Raw genomic sequence first — 21,601 nt, 5'->3', positions numbered from 1 at the left:
ATCTTCATAACTGCCCACCTATTTCCCTCTAAAACTCTTTGGTGGAGGAGAGCAGGCTGGGTGTTGTGTACATGAACTAGTAGATCCTGGAAAGGGTCAAAAGAACTTGCTCTGTCAGTTTACCATTTATACCTGGACCTCTTCTGACATTTGTACTTTGTTTAGATTTAGAATAGGTTTTTCTTAAGGAGAAGTTTGCGAAGTAGTTATTTTGCAGGGGTACCCTTTGTCAGAATAATTTTTGTCCAGAGGGGCACATGCAAATGTCTCCATATTGGCCCTACTGGGAGAATGGTGCTTAGACTGAGGTGGAAGTTGACTTTCTTTGCACACTCTTGTAATTGACTTGCTGTTGTTGCTGCACACACCTAACGTTTCATGCTGTTGTTTACCTGGTGGCTTACTCAGTCCTTCCATAAAGTTAGGCTTTCCAACTTGTTCTACCTGTCTAATAAATTCAAGATGAACTTGTGCTGCATGATTAAATTTTTGTATGTTCTTGATGCCAATAATAAGCCGGTTGCTTAGGCAGTAGCTTAGTACTTTAAAATGCATAAAACAAGCTCATTAATTATTATTTCCAGTGAAATGAAAACACAGCAAAAATTAACCAGATATTTAGGTTTAGATTGTTGGGTGTAGCATCTTTTGCCAGCATGACCATTAATACAAAAACTACTTTCGGATTCTTCGTAACTACAGTACTCTTTTTATGCCTTTTTGTTTCCTTGAGTTACAACTGTTGGAAGTACAAGACATAGAGGTGTTTTTCATCTAAGTTGGAAGGTAATATGGGATAGCAGAAATTAATTTGATATCTAAATGATTATGAAGGGGTAGTACAGCATATGTGCATACAGTCTAATCTGTTAGCACTCCATTTCTCGTATGGTATTAGGAATACTGGATATTGTAGCACCTTCAGCTCTAGCTTTTTGCTTTTCTGTTTGTCTGGTGTGACCAGAACCATGTGTTGCATTCAAGTTTACCTCCTAGTCCTTCTGGACTTCATTAAAGCTTCAGTTGTTTCACAAAATACAATGGGCACTTGCACGTAAGCCTTAAGTCACTTTCCATGAGTTCAAAGGGGAATAAACTGCTTAAAATTCTGAAGTTATTAAAATCTATTTTCTGTTTCTAATTGTTTTTATTTCATAGAACTGCCTCTCAAGTTTGTTTAATGAAGTTCTCACCAGATGGAGAGTTTTTTGCTACTGCTGGAAAGGTAAGCATTTTTTTTCTAATTGTTTGGTGCTAATTCAAATAACCTAATAAAGCAAATAAACAAAGCAAAAACAACCATTCAAAAAGAGCTTTTTTAGTGAATTTATTTTAATATTTTTTTCATAGTATTTCTATGTGTGTTTCTCTATTCATATTTATATTTTGGTAAATAAGAATTTGTGAGAAAAGTAGTTTAGGAGAGAGGCACCCAACAAATATTTAATGCTCACCATTTAAAAATACCTATTTTTTATTATTTTTATTAATTATTATTTTTATTATTTTATTAATACCAAACTAGAAAGAAGAGTTTTGGTGAATGTGGGAGATCTATGGGTGAACTCACTAATGAATATCCTTCTAGTGAGGAAATATATTCAGTATTTCACTATTACCCTAACACCATTTATCAAAAATAGTTCTTAAATATATTTTTATGTACATTAATCTGTATGCCTATTTGTATAAAATCATCATAGAATCATGGAATGATTTGAGTTTGAAGAGACCATAAAGATGATCCAGTTTCAGTCCCCTGCCCTGAGCAAGGACACCTCCCACTAGAACCTAGCAGAGACTATAGAATTATTAAAAAAGAAACAAAATGCTAATATTTAAAGTCATTTGGGACAATGCAGTTTCTGAGGTTAGTGAAAGCCTAGTTTAAGTGTCACAGAATCCAGAGCAAATATTAAACTGACAGCAAGAGTTTCAGACTTAAGAATGGAAGGCAGTTGTACAATTTGATTTGCTCCATCTCAGGAGCATGAGTGAAGAGTCAGTATGTAAACATCAAGATTGGTTAGAACAGTGTTTGATTTAGTAGTAGTATTTGCTGTTGCTATTTGGATCATGGTATCTCTTAATATCATGGTTCAGTCTGCAAACAATTCTTGCTTTGAAAAGGTAGTTGTCATGCATAATTCGATGATCTATGCGTCAAGAGCAGCTGACACTACCGTGCTTAGTTATAGGTGTTCGTTTTCTCCTGTAAAGCTTGCTGTTTCAAATCAGTGTGCTTGCTTAGAAAACTTGTTTTTTAGAAGGCTTTTAAAGTATTTGATGTCTTTAAGGAAGAGGCAAACATATGAAAATTCTGTTAAACAGCCTATGTTTCTTTTCCTAGGTAAACTGTATTGCATTTGACTGGTTTCCAGCACATTAAGTTAAACACTGAAGTTTCTTGATCATAAGCTATTCTGCAGATAATAACACAGCAAGAATTTCTACTGCCCCCTCCCATTTTGTTTATTTGAGATGTTTTATTACTTGCTATATGTTATGTGATATCTTTAGCCATTTACTGGCTGAAAGGAGAGTTACTCCAGTCATGTTGAAATTAACTATTACTTCTAAAATAGTTAAGAGTACAGGCTTTATTAAAAAAAGAAAGTTTTTGTCATTGTTTGCAATATAGCTATATGTATTTCATGATACATGTTTATTTGATGTGTAGAGTTAATATTATTTTACAAGTCAAGTTTTAATGGATACTAATGTTACTGTATGACTGAATTGTGGAAAAATAAATTAGTCTGCAAATAGCTTCTGTAGAAATAATGTCTTTGTAGCATTTTTGACCGGAATGTCTTATGTCCTGTTGTGTTATCTTGCATTGCAAACTCACACAAAGCACCGTTATTAAATAAGTAAGGGTAAGTAGGAAAAATTACTAAGTAGGAAAATTAATGATGGATTTATTACCATAAATGAGTAAGTTAATTACTTGCCTGCAGAATCTTTAAAATGTATCTTTTGTTTCTGTGACTTCTTTATTTAATATTTTTATGACAGACGATGCTGGTCAGCAGTACAACCTCCCCTTACCCCCAGGAGGGTCATATTAAGCATACCCAGTTTAATATAATATTTTAGTACCATTCATATTTAATGCTTGAACAACAGCTTGTCAGTCTAGGTCCAGAAAAATATATCTGATCTTTAATTGCATGAGGACACTAGGAACATGAATTTTTTTTTTAATTTATGTATGTGTGCAGCTAAGAAAAGCACACTGAGCAGAACTGAGTCTGATTTTTGAATTTTATCTTTGACCTTTGTTTATATTCCTAACACTTGACCCCCCAAACCTACACACACACGTTTTTCTGTCAAAGTACTATTATTCTATTTGCATTTGAATACCAGCTGAAGCCTTTAGAGCTTGCATTTTTGTGGTTAAAAGCTGGCAGCTATTCAGGAAAAGCAAAATTAAATCCAAGTTAGTAATAAGAAGAGAGATTACAAAGAAGGTTTTGCTACTGTGTTTTCTTTAAGATCAGGTTTTGAAGTTCTATTTACTGAACTGACTTCCTGTCACCAGGAAAGTATTTTACATAAAAACAAAAACCCAGGAGACATACCCAGAAGTACTTGAAATGCGTCGTATTCTTATGCAAGGTAGTCTTATTTGGTGTCTTTTTTCTTTCCCCAGGATGATTGTCTTGTGAAAGTATGGTACAACACAGATAGTTGGCGGACAGCGGTAACACCACCTGGTGCGAGTCCTGAAAAACAGGCAAAAGAAATTGATTTTTCATTTGTTTATTTGGCTCATCCTCGGTCAGTGAATGCATTTTCATGGAGGAAGACCAGTAAATTCATGCCACGGTCAGTAGTTCTAATAACCTGCACTTAGTAAATTGCCCCAAAGACCTCAAGCTCTACAGTCTTCTCAGCTGTACAGTCAACAGTCATGCGAGTTGTACAGTTTACTTAAGTTAATAATTGAGTTTACACACCTTATATGTTGTTTGTTGGTGTTCATATAATTCCTTCATGTTGAAGTTCTTGAGAGGGTGGTAAGAACCCTCTTAACTGGGAAGGAGCTGGGAAGATAGAAAGGGAGTCCTATAGACTGGCTTAGAGTTTGAACTAAATATAAAATCAGCTCTTGTGAAATTACTTCTCTTTGCATCCTTTTGACTCCGCTGTCTTAAATGACTCTTTATGCATTTGTTCCCAGCTTCAACCTCTCTCTCCGTCCTAACGCAATCAGAGAAATTCAGAAGTCCTCTCGCTTCCAGTCGTCTTTCTCAAACATTCAAATACTTCCATGTCTTTTAGTTTATTTCTCTAACTAGTACAAAACTAGACCTCTGTCTGAAATCATATCTGGAAAACTAATTAAAACAATCATTTGAAATGGATATTTCAGTTTTGATGTTTGTTGAGTGTTCTGACAATTCCTAAATGACCTATCCCTAGTTTGCAACAGTAATTGCAAGCTCAGACTTAAGTAGCGTTAGAAGTTTTGTGCCCTGCAACCATCTTTTTGCTGAATTGTTCCAAAAAGTAGCCATTTGAATTCTGTGTACCTTTTTGTACCTTTTATGCTGGTTTTATTACATCAGCCTTTAAGTAGAAGACTTCTTAAAGGCGTTACTGTAGTTTTGAAAATCCATAGGCTCCATGATGGCTATGGGAAGTTGCTGCTGAACAGTCTATTCATATAGTTTTTAGATTTCAGCTAAAACTCAATTATGAACTTACATAAACTGGAAAGCTAATGATCTGCATGGATTTTTGGTTAGTTTTCTTTTAGTGCCGAGTTTAGGTTAATTGAATGTCTTGGATATATGTGTAACACAAAACTAATTTGGAAAAGCAGCAGTTAAGAAAAGCTTGTAGTTTCGAATTAGCTGTTGTATTCCTGGTATTACCTTGGTTTCTTTGTCTTGGATATATAATTTTGTATGTGTTTATATAGCAGTAAGATCTGGAGAATTGAGAACAGGTACCCAGAATACAATTAGATTGTCACACACTTTAAAACCATAAATTTTTCTATTCCTGCTGTGACTAATTATATACACTAAAGTCCATAATTTGGTGTTGTGCAGTTGTGTAATGAAGTTTGAAGTTGAATTAATTTCTATTCAGGTACTTGTATAGATATAAAAGCATCACTCATTTTCCTGGGAATGTATTGTTGGGCTTTTCTTTCCTTAGCATCTTTTAATTACTTGGTGCAGTCCCCAAAAACTGATAATGGAGAACTGTTTGGTGCTGTTGTTTTGCTTTGACACTGTGTGACAGTAAGCAGCTTCTTCACACCTTTGTTTTTTCTTTCATTAGTGGTGCTGTCTGCAATGTACTCCTGACTTGCTGTAAGGATAATGTTTGCCGTCTCTGGGCAGAGACTTTGTTACCCAACGACAGCCTGTTGTATGGTGGTGGCTACAACAACTGGAGTGAAGCAGCAAACTTCACAAACAACTTCAAGAGAAATACATCAAGTAAGGAAAAAGTGCAAAGCGCTTTGGAGGTAAGAAGTGAAATTGAACACTGAGAGCAAACACATAAGCACACACGTAATTTAATGCAGTGTTGTCATTAGTACCTTGAACTTGTATCATGTGAAATCCTTTATAACATAGATGTGCAGAAAATGTTACAGGAGAGTGAATTTACTTGAAGTCTTCCTTAGGCTAATCTGACAGCTGTCCTATTTAGCTTTCATGTTGTAGGACGCACTTATGACGCTGCAGCCTGTTTTGCTCTGGTAACTAAAGCAAAGGGCTTTGCAGTCTAGTTTGAAGAGCTAGAACAGTGTGGAGCACATACTGCATATACATTGTGTGAAACCCTCTAATGATGCTGCCTTAGTGATGGTAGGCACTCACTTGTTACTTCTGAAGTTTGTAGGATATTCTCTGGTTTATGCCACTGAAAAAATAGTGATAATACGGAGGGTAGAAAGATAGCTTTTGTTGCCTTTCTCCTGTAGTCCTCAAGCAAACCATACTGCTCTTAAGCTGTATGTCTAAGGCAAATGATCCTCACCAGATAGTGTTTTCTTACGAATGGGGAGCAGGGGGAAGGTGAAGCATTAGCGGTCTCCTACAAAGCTGTGGAAGAGAGTATGTAGGCATTGTACTCATCTCAGTGGAGTGATGCATTTAGCATGCGCACAGTGCTTTCTTAGGACCTGTGGTATAGATGAAAAATGACAGGCTGAAAGGTACAACGCAGCAAAGAAAAGGCATTCAGAGGGAGGAGGGGAAAGGAAATCAGAGACAATCTGTGTTCCTGTTGAAAATAAAAGGCAACATTGGAAAGCAGAAATAACAATTACATAAAAACTAAGAGAAAACTATTTTACACGTGCATGCTGTGATAAGATGCAATAGATAGAAAGTGAAAAGGAATGGCAGGGGTATAACGCCATGTGTAATGCAAATTGTATATCTTTTTGTACTTTTTGATGCCTGTACAGCGCAATGGGCTTGAACCATGCAGTATGTGGAATGAGACTCCTTAATACTGGCATAGTCAGTCTTAAAAGTTGAAGCACGGGAAGCATGTATGCATGAAAGGAGAAAGATCTTATAAAATATAAGGCCTCTTTGATTGGAGAGGTGTACTAACCAGATTTAAAAGTACTGATCCAGATTTCCATTTTCTGAAATTAGATTATTCAGATTTGCTGCTTGCTTTGTTCAGAATCTTGTATGAGCATGATATATGTTCATGAAACACTAATGTTTTCTGTTCAAGTATAAGAACAGTATGAATGTTGTCTGCATGCTGAAATATGAAGCAATGACTGTGTTATGAATGTGAAGGCACTGGTGTCTCTTCTCTGCAGACACAACCTGAACGGTGTAATTTTTGCAAGAAAGTAGCTTTTAAACTAAAAAATTTCATTCAGGGCTATTTAGAAAACCACTTATAGATTAAATCTGCCTTTTCTTTTTGAAAGAAATTTAAATGACACCTTATTCTTCATGCAGTTAAACCTGAGGCACTTTCGACGAGGAAGAAGAAGGTCAGGTGCTATTGTAGCGCATACTGGATATGCTCCTCATCAGCAAGATCCCCATGAAGTTCACAGGAACATCCCTCCTCATGCAAATGCACTTTGTCATTTCCATATTGCTGCCAGTATCAACCCAGCCACAGGTGAGAACTGTCGTACATCCTTCCTGTAGGGTGAGCTATAATTTCTATTAGGTCTGTGTTGTCTGTCTCAGCTTAACTGATTCAAATTTATTTGTATAGTATTTACATGATCATGAAAAACTACTAGCATATTGGTTTCTTTTAATGCATGAAAAAACCTTCTTCTACAGTAATAAAATGATCTGAATAAATTTCCTCTGCAGTAATCCTATCTTTCTTTCTATGCCATCTTTCAACTAGGATTCATAGTGGTCTGAGGTGCAGAAGGCTGGGTATTTGTAACTGGCGTTAAAAAATTATTTAGAGTTTTGTGTAGCGTTGGGAACACACTGAGAAATTTAAAATTTCTAAGCTTCTTAAGATGACTGACACTAAGGATCTGAAGTAACCACATGTTGCCATGCTTCTCTTCTGTCTCTGAACCAAGCAAAACATGACTTTATTTTGTATTCCTTAAACTTAAATATTCTCTTGCACTCAAGCAATATGTTGATAGGCGTTAAGGAAAATCCCCTATTATTGTTAATAATAGGGGATTCATGCTGTCTTCATAGTTGTTTGTATATGCTGCAAATGAAGCAGATATCTGCTCATTGAAAAACTGAATAGAAATGCAGTATTGAATGGCTTTTCATTAAGGTTTTACTGCTGTGATGGGATTGCCTGTCTAGACTTAAGGAACAAACATATTATGTAATTATTTTCTCAAACTAGTTAAGCTCTTTCTAATATATAGCATTTTTAAATAGTTGTTTTGTTGTTTTGTTTTTTTTTTTTGTTGCTACTGACCTTTGTTTGAAAGGCCAGTTTTGACCTAAAGGCATTCATGATTAATTTGTGTTTGTAGCTGTACGGTCTTTGGGATGATTTTAAAGAACTATTGGTTTCCGTTGCTGTTGCTGTAAACAAGCAAGCAAGCTGTAAACACTTTCTCCTCTAAGACTAGAATGTAGTCTTTATGTTTTTCTGTATTAGTTCATGTTTCTTTTAATAGTTATGACTAGAATCACGTGGACCCTACCAGAAGGAAACTTCTTGCAGTATTGTACTGTACCATCCATGCTGTCCTATTTCTACAGGAAATGTCTCCAATCATTACATGTTATTACCAAATGTCATAAAGGGAGATTTCTCCAAATCTTAGAGTTTCATCGGTCTCCTCTCTGCATTTCTACAGCTTCAAATTGCGTAAGGAGCTAGCTGACATTTAATGTGGATAGCACATAATCTTTCACGGTCTTTTTTATATCTACCCTTAATGCACTTTGTTCCTTGTTTGTTTATATATAATAACTGAGTAAACTTTAATTTCATTTTAAATAGTCTTTGCAGTGTAGGTATTCCCTACAGCAAGCTCATGGAATGGGAATAAAAATAACCTTGGAGAAGAATGTTGTAAGATTTTCCTAGATGTCTAACACGCATCTTTGTCCTTTTAAATCTTGCACTCCTATGTTATCTGTACCAATATTATCTGTCTTGGTACTATCTTTTGGATCACTTGATCTTTAACTCAGCATATTGAAGGATAACAGGTTCGTTTTTAATGCAGAACCACTGTTTGAAGTAACTTTCATGTCTTAAATCTTAATTTGAAGAAATAGCTGTTCTTCCTCACAGTCAAGTCCTTAAGTACCTCAGTCTAACCACATTCTCTAAGTAGTCCTTTTAGTTTGCCCTTTTGGAATTAAATTTGATCTGAAAACCTAATTGTATTTTCTTTCATTTAATTTAGGCCAAATTGGTTTATGATCTCTCACTTGAAAATTTGTCCTTATTACAACATTCAGAGTGTTTGATAAAAGCTTAGGCCAAAGCATCTTTATCTCCCTTTCACTTCACTTTTTTGAAGAATAATACTGTCATATATATCAATAAATGTATTTTTAATTTTTATTATATTTGTGCTCTGTTGTTAATTTTGAAACTCATTTTCTTACAGCAACAAAATCCTTGAGACCCTCTTTTATAATAGAATGTTACTTAAAGTGGTATGCAACCTGAATGGACTTCAGTGGTAGGAACACACACAGTCGTTAGGACAAAATTATCTGTAGTCAAATGCAGAGAGAGTTCTTGAATGGAAGACTAAAACTTTCCAAAAACTTCAAAGTCCTTAGAAGTTTTTCTGGAAAGAGTGAATGTGATTTATGAAGCAAATAGAAGTTAGCTGAGGATTTTGTCTGGAACTGATCATCAGTTTGAAGTTGGTAGTTGGGGAAAAAAGATGATTTCTTTAGACATCTTTTGATATGTAGTCAGAGCATGTCAATTTATAAGCCAATCTGTAGTCATCTTTCTAGTTGTCCTTCCTAAGTTTACTGTAGCTTCATCTTGCGAAGAGAGTTCAACAGAATTCTTCCCTCCACGTTCTGTTTTTGCCAGATGTATTACAATATTTTTGAAAATTGTGTTAATTAACCCTTTTAGGAAGACAGTCTTCAATAATCTGTGCTTGCTCATGTCTACTGCTGTGTCCCCTTCCCACAGCACAATTACTGGTAGTCCTGATGTTCCTTCTTTCTGTGTGCTCTCAGCTATCATTTTCATAGGCTAGACTGGAGGGTAATTCATCACTGACTTTGAAAAAAAACAACCAAGCAACTGGAATTGGAGTAATAAGTATTTTGTCTCCCAGGGTGTGTAATTTAAGTAATGCTGCCTAAACAGGGAGCAGGATGACATGAAAATACATATAGAGACTTCTAGGTGGGAATTAAATACAGTTTGAGCTTTCAGCGCTGTTGCTCTGTGGCTCGTTGGGAAAATCTCAGTAAATCACCTGGTTGCTATTTAGCCGCACTTAGATGTCATTACTCTGCAGCAGCCTGATACTGGCTTCTGCTGCTTACTTTGTGAATACCGCTTTATTTTTCACAGCAACCTAGGACACCAAGCAGCATCACAGGGCAATGTAAAATAATGACATAATCTACAGGAATTGGAAATCCTGGCTTTATGTGACGGTGTTACAGAGGACACCTTCTGGTTCGGTTCTGGTCAACTGAACTAGCATTTGCTGGTGTAAGCCCTGTCATATGTGGTCCTTGATTACAGTGCATACCTTCTGCAGCCTCCATTGTGGACTAAATGCTGGAGAATTCTGCTTAAATTTAGTTCATACTGAACTGTAGTCCCAAAAGAAAAGGTAAACTAACCTGTACAGACAGTGTTCATTCATGAGAAGGGCAACAAAGCTGGTGAAGGGTTCAGAGCACAAGCCTTATGAGGAGTGGCTGAGAGAGCTGGTGGTGCTTCGCCTAGAGAAAAGGAGACTGAGGGGAGACCTTATCGCTCTCTGCAATTATCTAAAAGGAGGTTGTAGCAAGGTGGGGGTTGGTCTCTTCTCCCTGGTAGCCAGTGACAGGACAAGGGGAAATGACCTCAAGATGCATCAGTGGAGATATAGGTTGGACATTAGGAGGAATTCCTTTACTGAAAAAGTTGTCAAGCTTTGAACAGGATGTCTGGGGAGATGATTGAGTCACCATCCCTGAAGGCGTTTAAAAGATAAGTAGATGTCATACTTGGTGGCACGGTCTAGTGCCAGACATAGCAGGGCTGGATGGACTTTGTGATCTTGAAGGAGTTTTTCAGCCGAAACCGTTTTGTGATTCTGTGATCATGAAGTTGTAATGGGCACAGGACCATACTGTGGTCCTAATGTAAGCATACCGAAGAGTCTCCTTGTGGAACATCTCAACATCTGTGGTAGCAGTCAAGCGATTTAGTACTCAAAGTAAGTGGTGTTGGTGAAAGGAATGACACATGGCAATACACATAATGTAGTTATTTTTCATGGTAGGATTTCTGCTTAAAAACATTTTCTCTAGAACTGTTTTTAACAAACCACTTGGATTTCAAAAGTTTTAACATATTTTTTTGATAGATATTCCTCTGCTCCCTTCCATCACGTCTCTGAGTCTTGGCGAAAATGAAGAAAAAAGTGGACCTTTTATTGTGCACTGGCTAAACAATAAAGAACTTCATTTTACCTTATCCATGGAAGTATTTTTGCAACAGCTTAAGAAGCGCTTTGAACATCGTTCTCCTGAGACTAACACTGAGGAGTCTAACCAAATGGATGGCAGATCAGAAGAAGGTAAAAGTCTTATCATAGACAAATGGCTTTCATTTTATGAAGTAATTTGTAATGTTCTTTCATGTGAAGAGGCAGATGATTTGACATGTAAGGATACAGGCAAATTACAGTAGCATTTCTATACATTTCCTTCCTTTACACTGGAAGTACATAAGTAACTTCTAAAAATCTGTGTCTAGAAATTCTAGATTTATTGATGGTTCTTCTAGGGATTTTGAGTTATTTATGTTGAAAACTGTGTTAGTTTCTTACGCTTACCTGGAGGCCTTTTCATGAAAGTGTTGTTTTCTTAGCATATTTAAGAAACCAAGGGCAAACTTAGAATTAACTTCCTCTTTTTTTTCTTTTCTTAATTGAAGGTGTAATAACACCTAATTTAAATAGTTTTATAACGTATAGCACAATGTATAGCACAACGTACTCAATCAAATATACACAGTTCGAAGGTGACTGCTTTTGTTCTGCCTACATATGCAAAAATTTATATAAAATGGGGAAAAAAAGAGTATTTGAAACTAAGGTGCGATACAAACTATTCTGACTTATTAGTCATTGACTGAGGTCCACTAAGAGGATTCTGGTTAAAATTTTCATTATTTTTAGTTTGTGTTTATTTGAGTGGTTTTTAAAAGGCCTGAAAGATTCTGCAATGCCTGAATGACACTACTTGCTATAGTTCTGCCTTTGAATATCGTGTATGTGTGTGTGTGTGTGTTCTAGAAGCTGATGAAAATGGAGATGAACAAAAAGAAAACCAGGAAAAGAAGGAACTCGGTGATGAGAAAACTACTCAAATTTCTGGCCTTGTTCCTTTATCTTCTGCTATTATTGACCATGAAATTGAACTACTACTTTCTGAATGGAGTAAAAATGCTGATATGCTGTTCAGCATACATCCTATGGATGGTTCACTGCTGGTATGGCATGTGGACTGGCTAGACGAATACCAGCCTGGCATGTTTCGCCAGGTGCAGGTACTTTATTTTTTCTTTATTATGCATTGTTATTCAGTGAGAGGTGTGATGAGAAAATAATAGTAATACTTATTCTTCCCCCCTTTCTTAAAATTCCAGGTATCATTTGTCTCAAGAATTCCTGTTGCATTTCCAACAGGTGATGCAAACTCTCTTTGCAGAAGTGTAGTGATGTATGCTTGTACCAAAAATGTTGACTTAGCTATTCAACAAGGCAAACAGAAGCCTCCTGGACTTACACGATCTTCATCTATGCTTATCTCTTCTGGACACAGTAAATCAACCAATAGTTTAAAACTAAGTATCTTCACACCCAATGTTATGATGATTTCCAAACATGCAGATGGGTCATTGAATCAATGGCTAGTGAGTTTTGCTGAGGAATCTGCTTTTTCAACTGTACTCAGTATTTCACATAAATCCCGATATTGTGGTCACCGTTTTCATCTTAATGACTTGGCTTGCCACTCAGTGTTACCACTGCTGCTTACAACCTCACATCATAATGCTCTAATTTCACCAGATGTTGAGAGTGCAAAACAGGCAAATGATTCTTCAAAATCTCTGGAATCACCAGTACGACTTCAGACCAGAGGCAGTGCAAATGTAACATCCCAGGATCCCAATGCAGTTTACAGCGAACTTATTCTTTGGAGAGTTGACCCTGTTGGGCCTTTGTCCTTTTCTGGTGGAGTTTCTGAACTTGCTCGGATCAATTCTCTCCACGTTTCAGCTTTTTCTAATGTTGCTTGGCTGCCCACACTTATACCCAGCTATTGCCTTGGTGAGTTTTGTTTCCTGATGGGTAATGTTTTCTAGAATAAGAGTAATATAACCTAATGATGCTGTAAAATGGATAATGTGGATATACTTCAGTGCATTGGGTAAAACATTAAGCATGGGTCCTTTATTTCGCAAATTTCCAAGCAGCTGATACTTGATGATATTCATATTTGAATAATTGTGGTGTTCCACCTTATTTTATGTTTGATATTTTAGAAACTAATACAGTAAAGTTCTGAGATGTTAATGTGTATTTCAGACCATGTTGAAAAATTCAGAGATAGGTATTGTGCTGGTTTGCAAATTGGATTCTCATGTCTTTTTATTTACTTTTATGTGCTTTCTGACTGTAGTGTTAGACTTTGTAGTTGTTGCTTGTGAACCGAAATTAACAAGAGAATTTCTCACGTGCTATATTGTTTTCTTTCATAACTTTGAAGTTGATTCTTGAGGGGAAAAAAAAATGAACAACTTGGTGTTTGAATATTTGAGCACTTTTTGCATTTTTATTTGGCAGGTGCATACTGCAATTCTCCAAGTGCCTGCTTTGTGGCTAGTGATGGACAGCATTTGAGATTGTATCAAGCTGTAATAGATGCTAAGAAACTTTTGTGTGAACTCTCCAATCCAGAAATTTCTGTAAGTGAAAAGTTGTCTCAAGTTCTTAGTGGTTGGAACTTCGTTCAGTGGCTTTAGTTTCACACTTGTTGGTAACTGACTAAGCTGGTTGCTGAGGATTTCACAGATCATGGTACTTTATATGTGCATGTCTAAACTAAATGATAACACTTTTTAGCACTGTATCCATACTGAATTCCATTTAATCTCGAACTCTGCATGTAAAGGCAGGTCAGTGTTTGGGCTCTGAGAGACTTGCACGAGGAGAGGTGATAACAGAGCAAAAAATAGCGTGCATGTTGTCCATCCTAAAAAGAGTTGAGACAACATTGCATGTTGGGAAAAGGAACTGCTGAATGGAAGGCTTTCCAGATGTTCTTGTCACATTTCAGCCATCAAGAACAATGTGGCTTTTGATAAAAGTGGGAATGTTTCCTGTGTTCTTGGTGGATTGCAACCATTATATATTTAATGCTTAAGTTAACAACTTGCTTAGTGATGTTGCACCTGCATAGCAGGCTGTGCCACAGAAATGTGCAAAACTGAGTTAATGAGACTATGTCCCTGGCTCTCTTTAAACAGAAATATGTTGGTGAAGTTTTTAACATCATAAGTCAGCAATCTACGGCTCGCCCAGGATGTATCATTGAACTGGATGCTATCACAGAGCTTGTAAGACTTTTTTCTGTACTCATACCATAAGTAGATGTTTAAAAAGTGTAATAATAAAGGCTGTACCTGAGCCCTCCATTAGGTACAGGTGAGATATTTAAAGATTCATTCTGACTTACAAGGGCTGACACAAAAACCCCGAGACTGTGCTGTAACTCTTTTTGTTTAACAAATTAAGAAAAATCACCTTCAGTGTAGTTCCTTTGTGATCTAACACAGAACTGCGGTCTTAAACAGTACACTCCATAGTGTTCACTTCTTGTGTGTGTTCTTACTTTCTTAGCGTGGCAGGAAGACACAGTTATTCCATGTTTTTCAAGAAGACTTCATTTTAAATAATCAGGAGAAGGAAGTACTAGAAAAGAAGAACAAGCTATCAGACTCTGGTAAGGATTTTTTTTTTTTTTTCCAAAGAAGATCTAGTCTAATGAAACTCATGGGTGTTTCACTTCCTTTTAAGAGTACTGTGTAACCAGATGTTATATAAAGTAGCTTAAATCACAAGATATCCATTGTGTACTGTATTAAGCATTCCATTGCTGGTACCTTTTTTTACATAATGGGGGAAGGGTTTTAAATGTGGAGTGTATAGCTGTAAGGTATGACAGGATATGAAAGCGTATTGCACCCTTTCATGATGGAAGTTCTGCTCCTCAGGCTTTGCATAGTATAATAAATGGCAGGGCAAATAAATTCCCCAAAACACAACTACAAAACACAATACAAAAAGTAATGCGTGATTTTTATGTCTTAAAGCAGAGCTGAATTGCTCTGGAATAAATGATATTGTTGGAGTGGGTTAGAGTTTGTGTTGTCTAGGCATCTCAGTTTTGCTCTGTTTTGTTCAGTGAAATAATGTGTTGGAAAAAGGGCAGTGTAAAGTTTGTGATACCAATTCATCTGCAATAATGAGGGGAATGTTGAGTAAAAGGAAGCAGAGTTGTGGAACAGGGTCTAAATGTTGCATAATAATTTGGTACATGGAATTTATTTCTGTTAAAAGACCTGGGAAACACTTAGGGAAATATTACCTGACTATATATAGAATCATAGAATCATAGAATAACCAGGTTGGAAGAGACCCACCGGATCATCATATGTGTGTATAGTGATTGATTCTGAATTAACTGTTTATAGTTGAGAAAGAGATTTGCAATAATGGAGTTAATCTATGAAAATATGAACCCACCTATCAGTAGGGGTCAAAAAGTGCAAATGAGATCTTGAAAATGGGGAACAAAGGAGAGAACAAAAAGTGTTGCCCAGCAGCACAAATTTGTTTTACATTTGCATCTTAAGTAACTTATGAAATAGAAATGTGGAAGCTATTTGATCTTAGAAACTGGAACTTTATATATATCTGTATGTGTGTTAAAAGTTATATGGATTGCTACCATGTTAGAAATGGGACTAAACTTGACGCTTTGAAAAACTATAATTTAGAAGCATTCATGTACATTCTAATTAGAAGGCTTTTTCTAGTAATTTAAAGCTTTTCAGTTTTGCTCCGCCCCCCGCACTCTTTCCTCTTTAATAAAGCATTTAAGTGTTTAGCTCATTTTTCGTTAAAAAAAGAAAAAAATCACTTGCTTTTTTATCTACAGAACTGTAAACCACCTGGTATCAAACCCACAGGGCAAATGCGGCTTATTCTTGATCATATTTTGTGTAGCTGCACACCTAAAGAAGGATTGGAGGAATCGTGGAGGAAAGATGGTTATTAAACTACCTATTCCTTCTTTGTCCTGGTGGATTTACATTAGCGTTAAGGAAGAAGAGCTGGATGCACCCTCCAGAAGTGCTTTCCAACTAATATTACAACTTATGTTGTGTTTTCTTAGGGTGAAACTCTAGCAAATAATTTCTTAGGATGAAGCATTATACTTTCTGTGCATTCCAGACCACATAGTGGGTCTGGCTGGGTTGTGATCGATGAGCCTGTCCGTTAGACTAGGCTGTGACTTTCCTAACTGTTGATGTGGCGTTTCTTCTCTAGATCTAACTTCTATTGACTCATAGAATGGTTTGGGTTGGGAGAGACCTCAAAGCCCATCCAGTTCCAGTCGCCCTACCGTGGGCAGGGACATGTCCCACCACACCAGGCTGCTCAAAGACCTGTCCAACCTGACCTTGAACACTTCCAGAGATGAGACGCCTACAATTTCCCTGGGCAACCTGTGTCAGTGCCTCACCATGGTCATTGTGAAGAATTTCCTCCTAATGTCTAATCTAAAGCTTCCCGCTTCTAATTTAAATCCATTCCCCCTTGTGCTGTCACTGTACACCCTTGTAAAAAGCCCCTCTACAGCTTTTCTGCAGGCCCCCTTTCAGGTACTGGAAAGCAGGTATAAAGTCTACCTGGACCCTTCTCTACTCCAGGCTGGTCAACTGCAGCTTTATCAGCCTGTCCTTTTTATACATATGCTTTTTTATACATTAAAGGCCAGAACTCCCACTAGCTCACTGTCTTAACTGTTACAATTGCCCCTAACAGATAATGAAGAGACTGTAAGAGACAAACATATGAAAGACAAAGGTGTAGGGCTGAGTGTATGTTCTGAGATTTAACTTTGAATACAGCAAATTCAGGTAAATAAATTGTCTTCTCTGAAAGAAAGTATTGACGGTTCTTCATATATGTACTTGTAATTGTAGTGCTAATGCTTGTGGTGAAATACTGAGAAAATTAATGTAACAGTTGGATGTAGTCAGACAGACTATTGAATTTCAATATTAGTTCACAGTGCCTTAATTATGATTATTTGCTAGCCAGCTAGATTTAGTTCTGCTTTCAGATGAATAACCCGTATGATCTTCCTGGTTTGAATTTCAACAGGGAACAAGCAGAATGGATTTTCTGAAAAATTCTACTTAATAGTAATAGAGTATACTCAAAACCATTCGTTACTACATATGTGGCATTTACATTTGAAGTCAATCCCTGTCTCAGTGGGTAAGCCCTCTTCCTTGAGTTTTCTGTTTACAAAAAGCAAAATCACTGTCTGGTGAATATATTTGCTATTCAGCATATCCTAAGTTGTATTTCAGCATTTTTAAAAGAACCATAATTCTTTGATTACAAGCTTTCATCACAACCTGTTCCTTCTTAACTACTTCTTAATCTTCAGAATGACAAAGCTTTTGAGCCCAAAGTTTGGCATTTTTTGTGCATACTGAGGGGAAATGTATATGTTTGATTTTAATAGAGTGTAACAGTTCAGATGTTTTCTCCTCAGGAGTTTTTGTTCTGCCATTTTTGAGTTTACACATAAGTTTGAAACTGGACTGTAGTTTGAAGCACCTGAACATCAGAGATACATTTACAGCTATGAACGATTTTGAAGTTCTGAAATCTGCTGGTTCCCTTTCAGGCTACTGAACTACCACAAAAACTATAAAACTTTTAAAGTAAGCTAAGAGATACTTCAGTAGTTTTCTATTTACATATAAAGATTTTAAGAAAATGTAAATCTGGCATTGACTACAAACCAGCAGAATCTGTTGTAATGCATATTTCTATCACTTAAACCAAATTGTTCATTCCTACTCTTGCTTTCAGAGGCAGGATTTCATCAGTTATTTTAAGTATGTTTGCAGTTAGCTTATAAGTTAGTGAGAATACTAAAAACCCGAATTTTCTGACCTAATATGGTGAGGACATACCAATAAATCTTCTTAGCCAACATACAGGCAATTTTCATGTTCCAAATCCATCACATGGAGACTTCAACTGTTGAATTATATTAAAAAAAAAAAAAAGTAACTAAGCCCTTGTATTGGGTGATCTCCAAGATCCTACATTTTAAGCAAATATTAAAATATCTTCTCTGAAAAATACCTTTCCTCAATTGGTATGACAAGACATGGAGGCCTTAATTAAATTTTCTTTAGCTACAGTTATTTTGTACTCAATGAAGTGTTAAATTCCATTAGTAACCACATGTATGTGTCAGCAGTTTTGGTGTTTCTTGTTACAGTTTGTTTAAACCTGTAATGTTTAAAGCTGTAACTTCTCAGCAGTTCTAGTATTTCAGAAGTATTTAATCTGAGCTGTGCTTGCATTTATCTTAAATCAGAATATGGGAACACATTTCATTAAAATGAAAAGAAAATTTTAAGTAATGTTTTATCTTTCTTTTTGGAAGTTTTAAAGTGAGTAGAATTGTTCCTTGGGTTAAAAGAAATCATTGACTTTTTAAAATTAACAATGCAGCTTTTTCAGATGAAAAGATTGATTCAAATGCAACTGAAGCAGAACCACAATCAGAAGAATTGTATTCCTCGCCAGATCCAGAGAAGATACAATCACCTTTCACTCAAAAGTATCAAGCCTGTAGAGCAAACCTTCAGAGCACCAGCTGGCTTACTCTGTCTTCCAAAATGGTGTATAGTCAAGAGCTGAATTTGCCAGAAGGAGTAGAGATAATAAGTGTAAAGCCATCAGCAGGTTCGTAACTTTTTTTTTAAGGAATAAAATAGGGAATCCTTGCCTTTCTGGCTTTGGTCTTAAAATAGAAACAAAGTAATAGTAAGTTTGGCATTTCTTGTTAAAATTAAAGCCCTGTAGGTGGATCTACAAGGATTTACTAACACATACTCCTCTCACTTTATATCTTGATCCTGGAAGCTTTTCTTTTAGTTAAAGCATTTCTTGAATTCCAAATTCTTGCAGTAAACAGAATTGTAGAAGTATAGATTTGATTCTTGGGCTTTTTTGTAGGATCTATACTTAAATTTTAAGGCTTTCATCAGTAATATTTAAAAAAAATACAAAGATTTTATGAGATAGGATTTTTGAATGGGAAATTCTGTTTACTGGGAGAGGTGATAGATATTAATGTGCAGTTTTAGATGATGTAATTTGACTCCTCTCTAGAACATGAAATGGAATCAAAAGGCAAAATGGTTTCCTAGTGTTTTTGTCACACTGTATCCTTTGTGAAGCCCTGCAAACAACCCTCTTTGAGGAACTGTTAGTATTTTTTTTGTTTCAGAAAAGTAAAATATGAATTAAAGTGAGATTTTTTTGTTGTCTTTAATATTCCCCCCAGTGAAAGTGTCTTTTACTTAATTTTAGGACACCTCAGTTCTTCTTCCATATATCCTGTTTGTCGCGCACCTTATCTACTGGCTACTTCATGCTCTGATGGAAAGGTTCGATTCTGGAGATGCAGAGTTACCACTGAATCATCAGCTTCTTCCATGCCAGAACATAGTAATGCACAGTGTGATGTTTCATATGTGTGGGAAGAGTGGCCATTACTGATTGAGGATGGACTTCTCAATAGTAGTGCTATTAACGTTCCAGGCAGGCCAACTGAAGTTAGTTGTGCACACACGAACCGATTAGCAGTAGCGTATAAGCAGGCAACATCTAAAAATAGTAATCTTTCTCAAGATTTCATAATGCATGTTAGTATTTTTGAATGTGAGTCTACAGGGGGTTCTTCTTGGATTCTAGAACAGACTCTTCATTTGGATGAGGTAGGCACCATGCTAGAGTCTGGTGTTAGTATTGATAGTAATTTAGTGGCTTATAACCAACAAGACGTTTCTCTGTCTCACAGTGGGAATATGCCCAGCACTAAACACTTGGTACACTTAGATTGGATGTCTAGGGAAGATGGTTCACATATTCTAACAGTGGGAATTGGATCAAAACTTTATATGTTTGGTCAGCTGTCTGGGAAAGTCCAAGAACAGAACGGTAAGGAGATTGTAGCATTCTCCCATAGCGTCAGTACGAAGGCTACAACACTTTCTAGGTTTGTTCTGCTGCGGTGTGTGGACTTAGTTTCCTCTGTGGAGGGGTCACCTCCTTTTCCAGTTTCCTTGTCTTGGGTGCGTGATGGCATTCTTGTAGTTGGAATGGATTGTGAAATGCATGTTTATTCACAGTGGCAGTCTCCTTCCAAGCAGGAACTAGTTAGTGCAGATTCCTACAGCGGAAGTATGCTGTTTATAAGTAGCTTAATGAAACAAAGCCAGTCAGCTGCCTCAGGTCTGCATCCACCAAAGCGAACCTTGACCAGATCTATGACCAGCCTCGCACAGAAACTTAGTGGGAAAAGATCTGCCTGCGATCTGTCTGCGGAAATGGAAGATTCTGGTCTTTTTGAAGCAGCTCATGCATTATCTCCCACTTTACCTCAGTACCATCCATATCAGTTGTTGGAACTCATGGATCTTGGTAAAGTACGTAGAGCAAAAGCCATTCTGTCCCACTTGGTGAAGTGCATTGCTGGAGAAGTTGTTGCCATAAATGAATCTGAACCTAATCATGATAAGAGGCTCAGATCTCTGATCATCAGTGCTAGTGGGAGTACTACAAGAGATCCCAAAACATTCAGCAAAACTGAGACTTCAGACTACGTTGAAATAGATTCTGTCCCACCGTTGCCTTTGTATGCTCTGCTTGCTGCAGATGACGATTCATCTCATTCAGAGAAGTCTAATAATCAAAGTAGTCAAATAAAAAAAGATACGCCTAGTGACAACTATGAAGATCTCTTTCAAAATACTGTCATAAATACAGACGAACTTGTTACATTTGATGCAGATGAAGACAGTTTGAAACCAGAAGTCATTGATCTTTCTCAGTATAGCCCAACTTACTTTGGACCAGAGCATGCTCAAGTTCTTTCTCGTCACTTGCTTCATTCAAGCTTGCCAGGTTTGACTAGGATGGAGCAGATGTCATTGATGGCCTTGGCAGATACAATTGCTACTACTAGTACTGACATTGGAGAAAGCAGAGACAGAAATCAGGGTAAGCTCTCTCTTCGAAGTTAAATATATTACTGTACTTCACAACCTGTTATAGAAGTTTTTCCTATTTTGGAATATTTTTATGGCTTATGAAACTATTTCATAGTTTTGTTTTATAGTAAAGCCTGTAGTATTTACTGTGCCATCACAGTATGTACTGTTAACTGCATTTCAAGACTTCACACTTTAATAACATCGTGTTTTGTACAACTAACAGTTAATGCCAGTGTTAATCCATCAGTCCACATACCATAATTGTTTCTAATTCACTTTTGAAAAGGCAGTTTTCTTAATGGCTAATGTTTGCACTACATAGAGAAATTGAGAATAAGTTTATGGATTTTATTGTATAGTAATATTGCATTAAGAACAGCTGCAAAACTTTATATCTGAAATTTTCCTTTTTCCCTTTCCTTGAAGGGAAGAATTACAAATTAATCTGCTATATTCATGAACTTAAAGCATTAGTAGTTATAGAAATGTAAAGTATTTCTGCTATTAAGACACCGAATAGCTACTACTAGTAGTTTCTCTAAAATGCATATAAAAATATTTC

The 21,601-nt window shown here is 36.5% G+C and overlaps 2 protein-coding genes across 9 annotated transcripts in view; both read left to right on the top strand.

The window, feature by feature from the left end:
• The window catches only part of DMXL1 (Dmx like 1), an 81,475-nt gene that overhangs the window by 19,665 nt on the left and 40,209 nt on the right, over positions 1 to 21,601 (top strand). For 3 of the 8 annotated variants that reach the window (XM_069880527.1, XM_069880533.1, XM_069880534.1), the window contains exons 6-18: positions 1,159 to 1,225; positions 3,659 to 3,834; positions 5,302 to 5,491; positions 6,960 to 7,128; positions 11,018 to 11,230; positions 11,951 to 12,204; positions 12,304 to 12,988; positions 13,505 to 13,626; positions 14,188 to 14,277; positions 14,561 to 14,663; positions 17,114 to 17,230; positions 18,491 to 18,724; positions 19,355 to 21,046. In XM_069880527.1, the coding sequence (XP_069736628.1) occupies positions 1,159 to 1,225; positions 3,659 to 3,834; positions 5,302 to 5,491; positions 6,960 to 7,128; positions 11,018 to 11,230; positions 11,951 to 12,204; positions 12,304 to 12,988; positions 13,505 to 13,626; positions 14,188 to 14,277; positions 14,561 to 14,663; positions 17,114 to 17,230; positions 18,491 to 18,724; positions 19,355 to 21,046 (4,112 nt within the window). The remainder of the gene's footprint in view (positions 1 to 1,158; positions 1,226 to 3,658; positions 3,835 to 5,301; positions 5,492 to 6,959; positions 7,129 to 11,017; positions 11,231 to 11,950; positions 12,205 to 12,303; positions 12,989 to 13,504; positions 13,627 to 14,187; positions 14,278 to 14,560; positions 14,664 to 17,113; positions 17,231 to 18,490; positions 18,725 to 19,354; positions 21,047 to 21,601) is intronic. The other 5 variants (XM_069880529.1, XM_069880535.1, XM_069880528.1 and 2 more) reach the window with 4 other exon arrangements.
• HSD17B4 (hydroxysteroid 17-beta dehydrogenase 4) overlaps positions 17,707 to 21,601 on the top strand; it is a 201,307-nt gene continuing 197,412 nt past the window's right edge. Inside the window, exon 1 of the mRNA XM_069880538.1 lies at positions 17,707 to 17,711. The gene's annotated coding sequence lies outside the window, so the exon portion shown is untranslated. The remainder of the gene's footprint in view (positions 17,712 to 21,601) is intronic.

Source organism: Phaenicophaeus curvirostris, chromosome Z (assembly GCF_032191515.1).
Source record: "Phaenicophaeus curvirostris isolate KB17595 chromosome Z, BPBGC_Pcur_1.0, whole genome shotgun sequence".
NCBI classification, from domain to species: Eukaryota; Metazoa; Chordata; class Aves; order Cuculiformes; family Cuculidae; genus Phaenicophaeus; species Phaenicophaeus curvirostris.
This window is presented reverse-complemented; position numbering and strand designations above follow the sequence as displayed.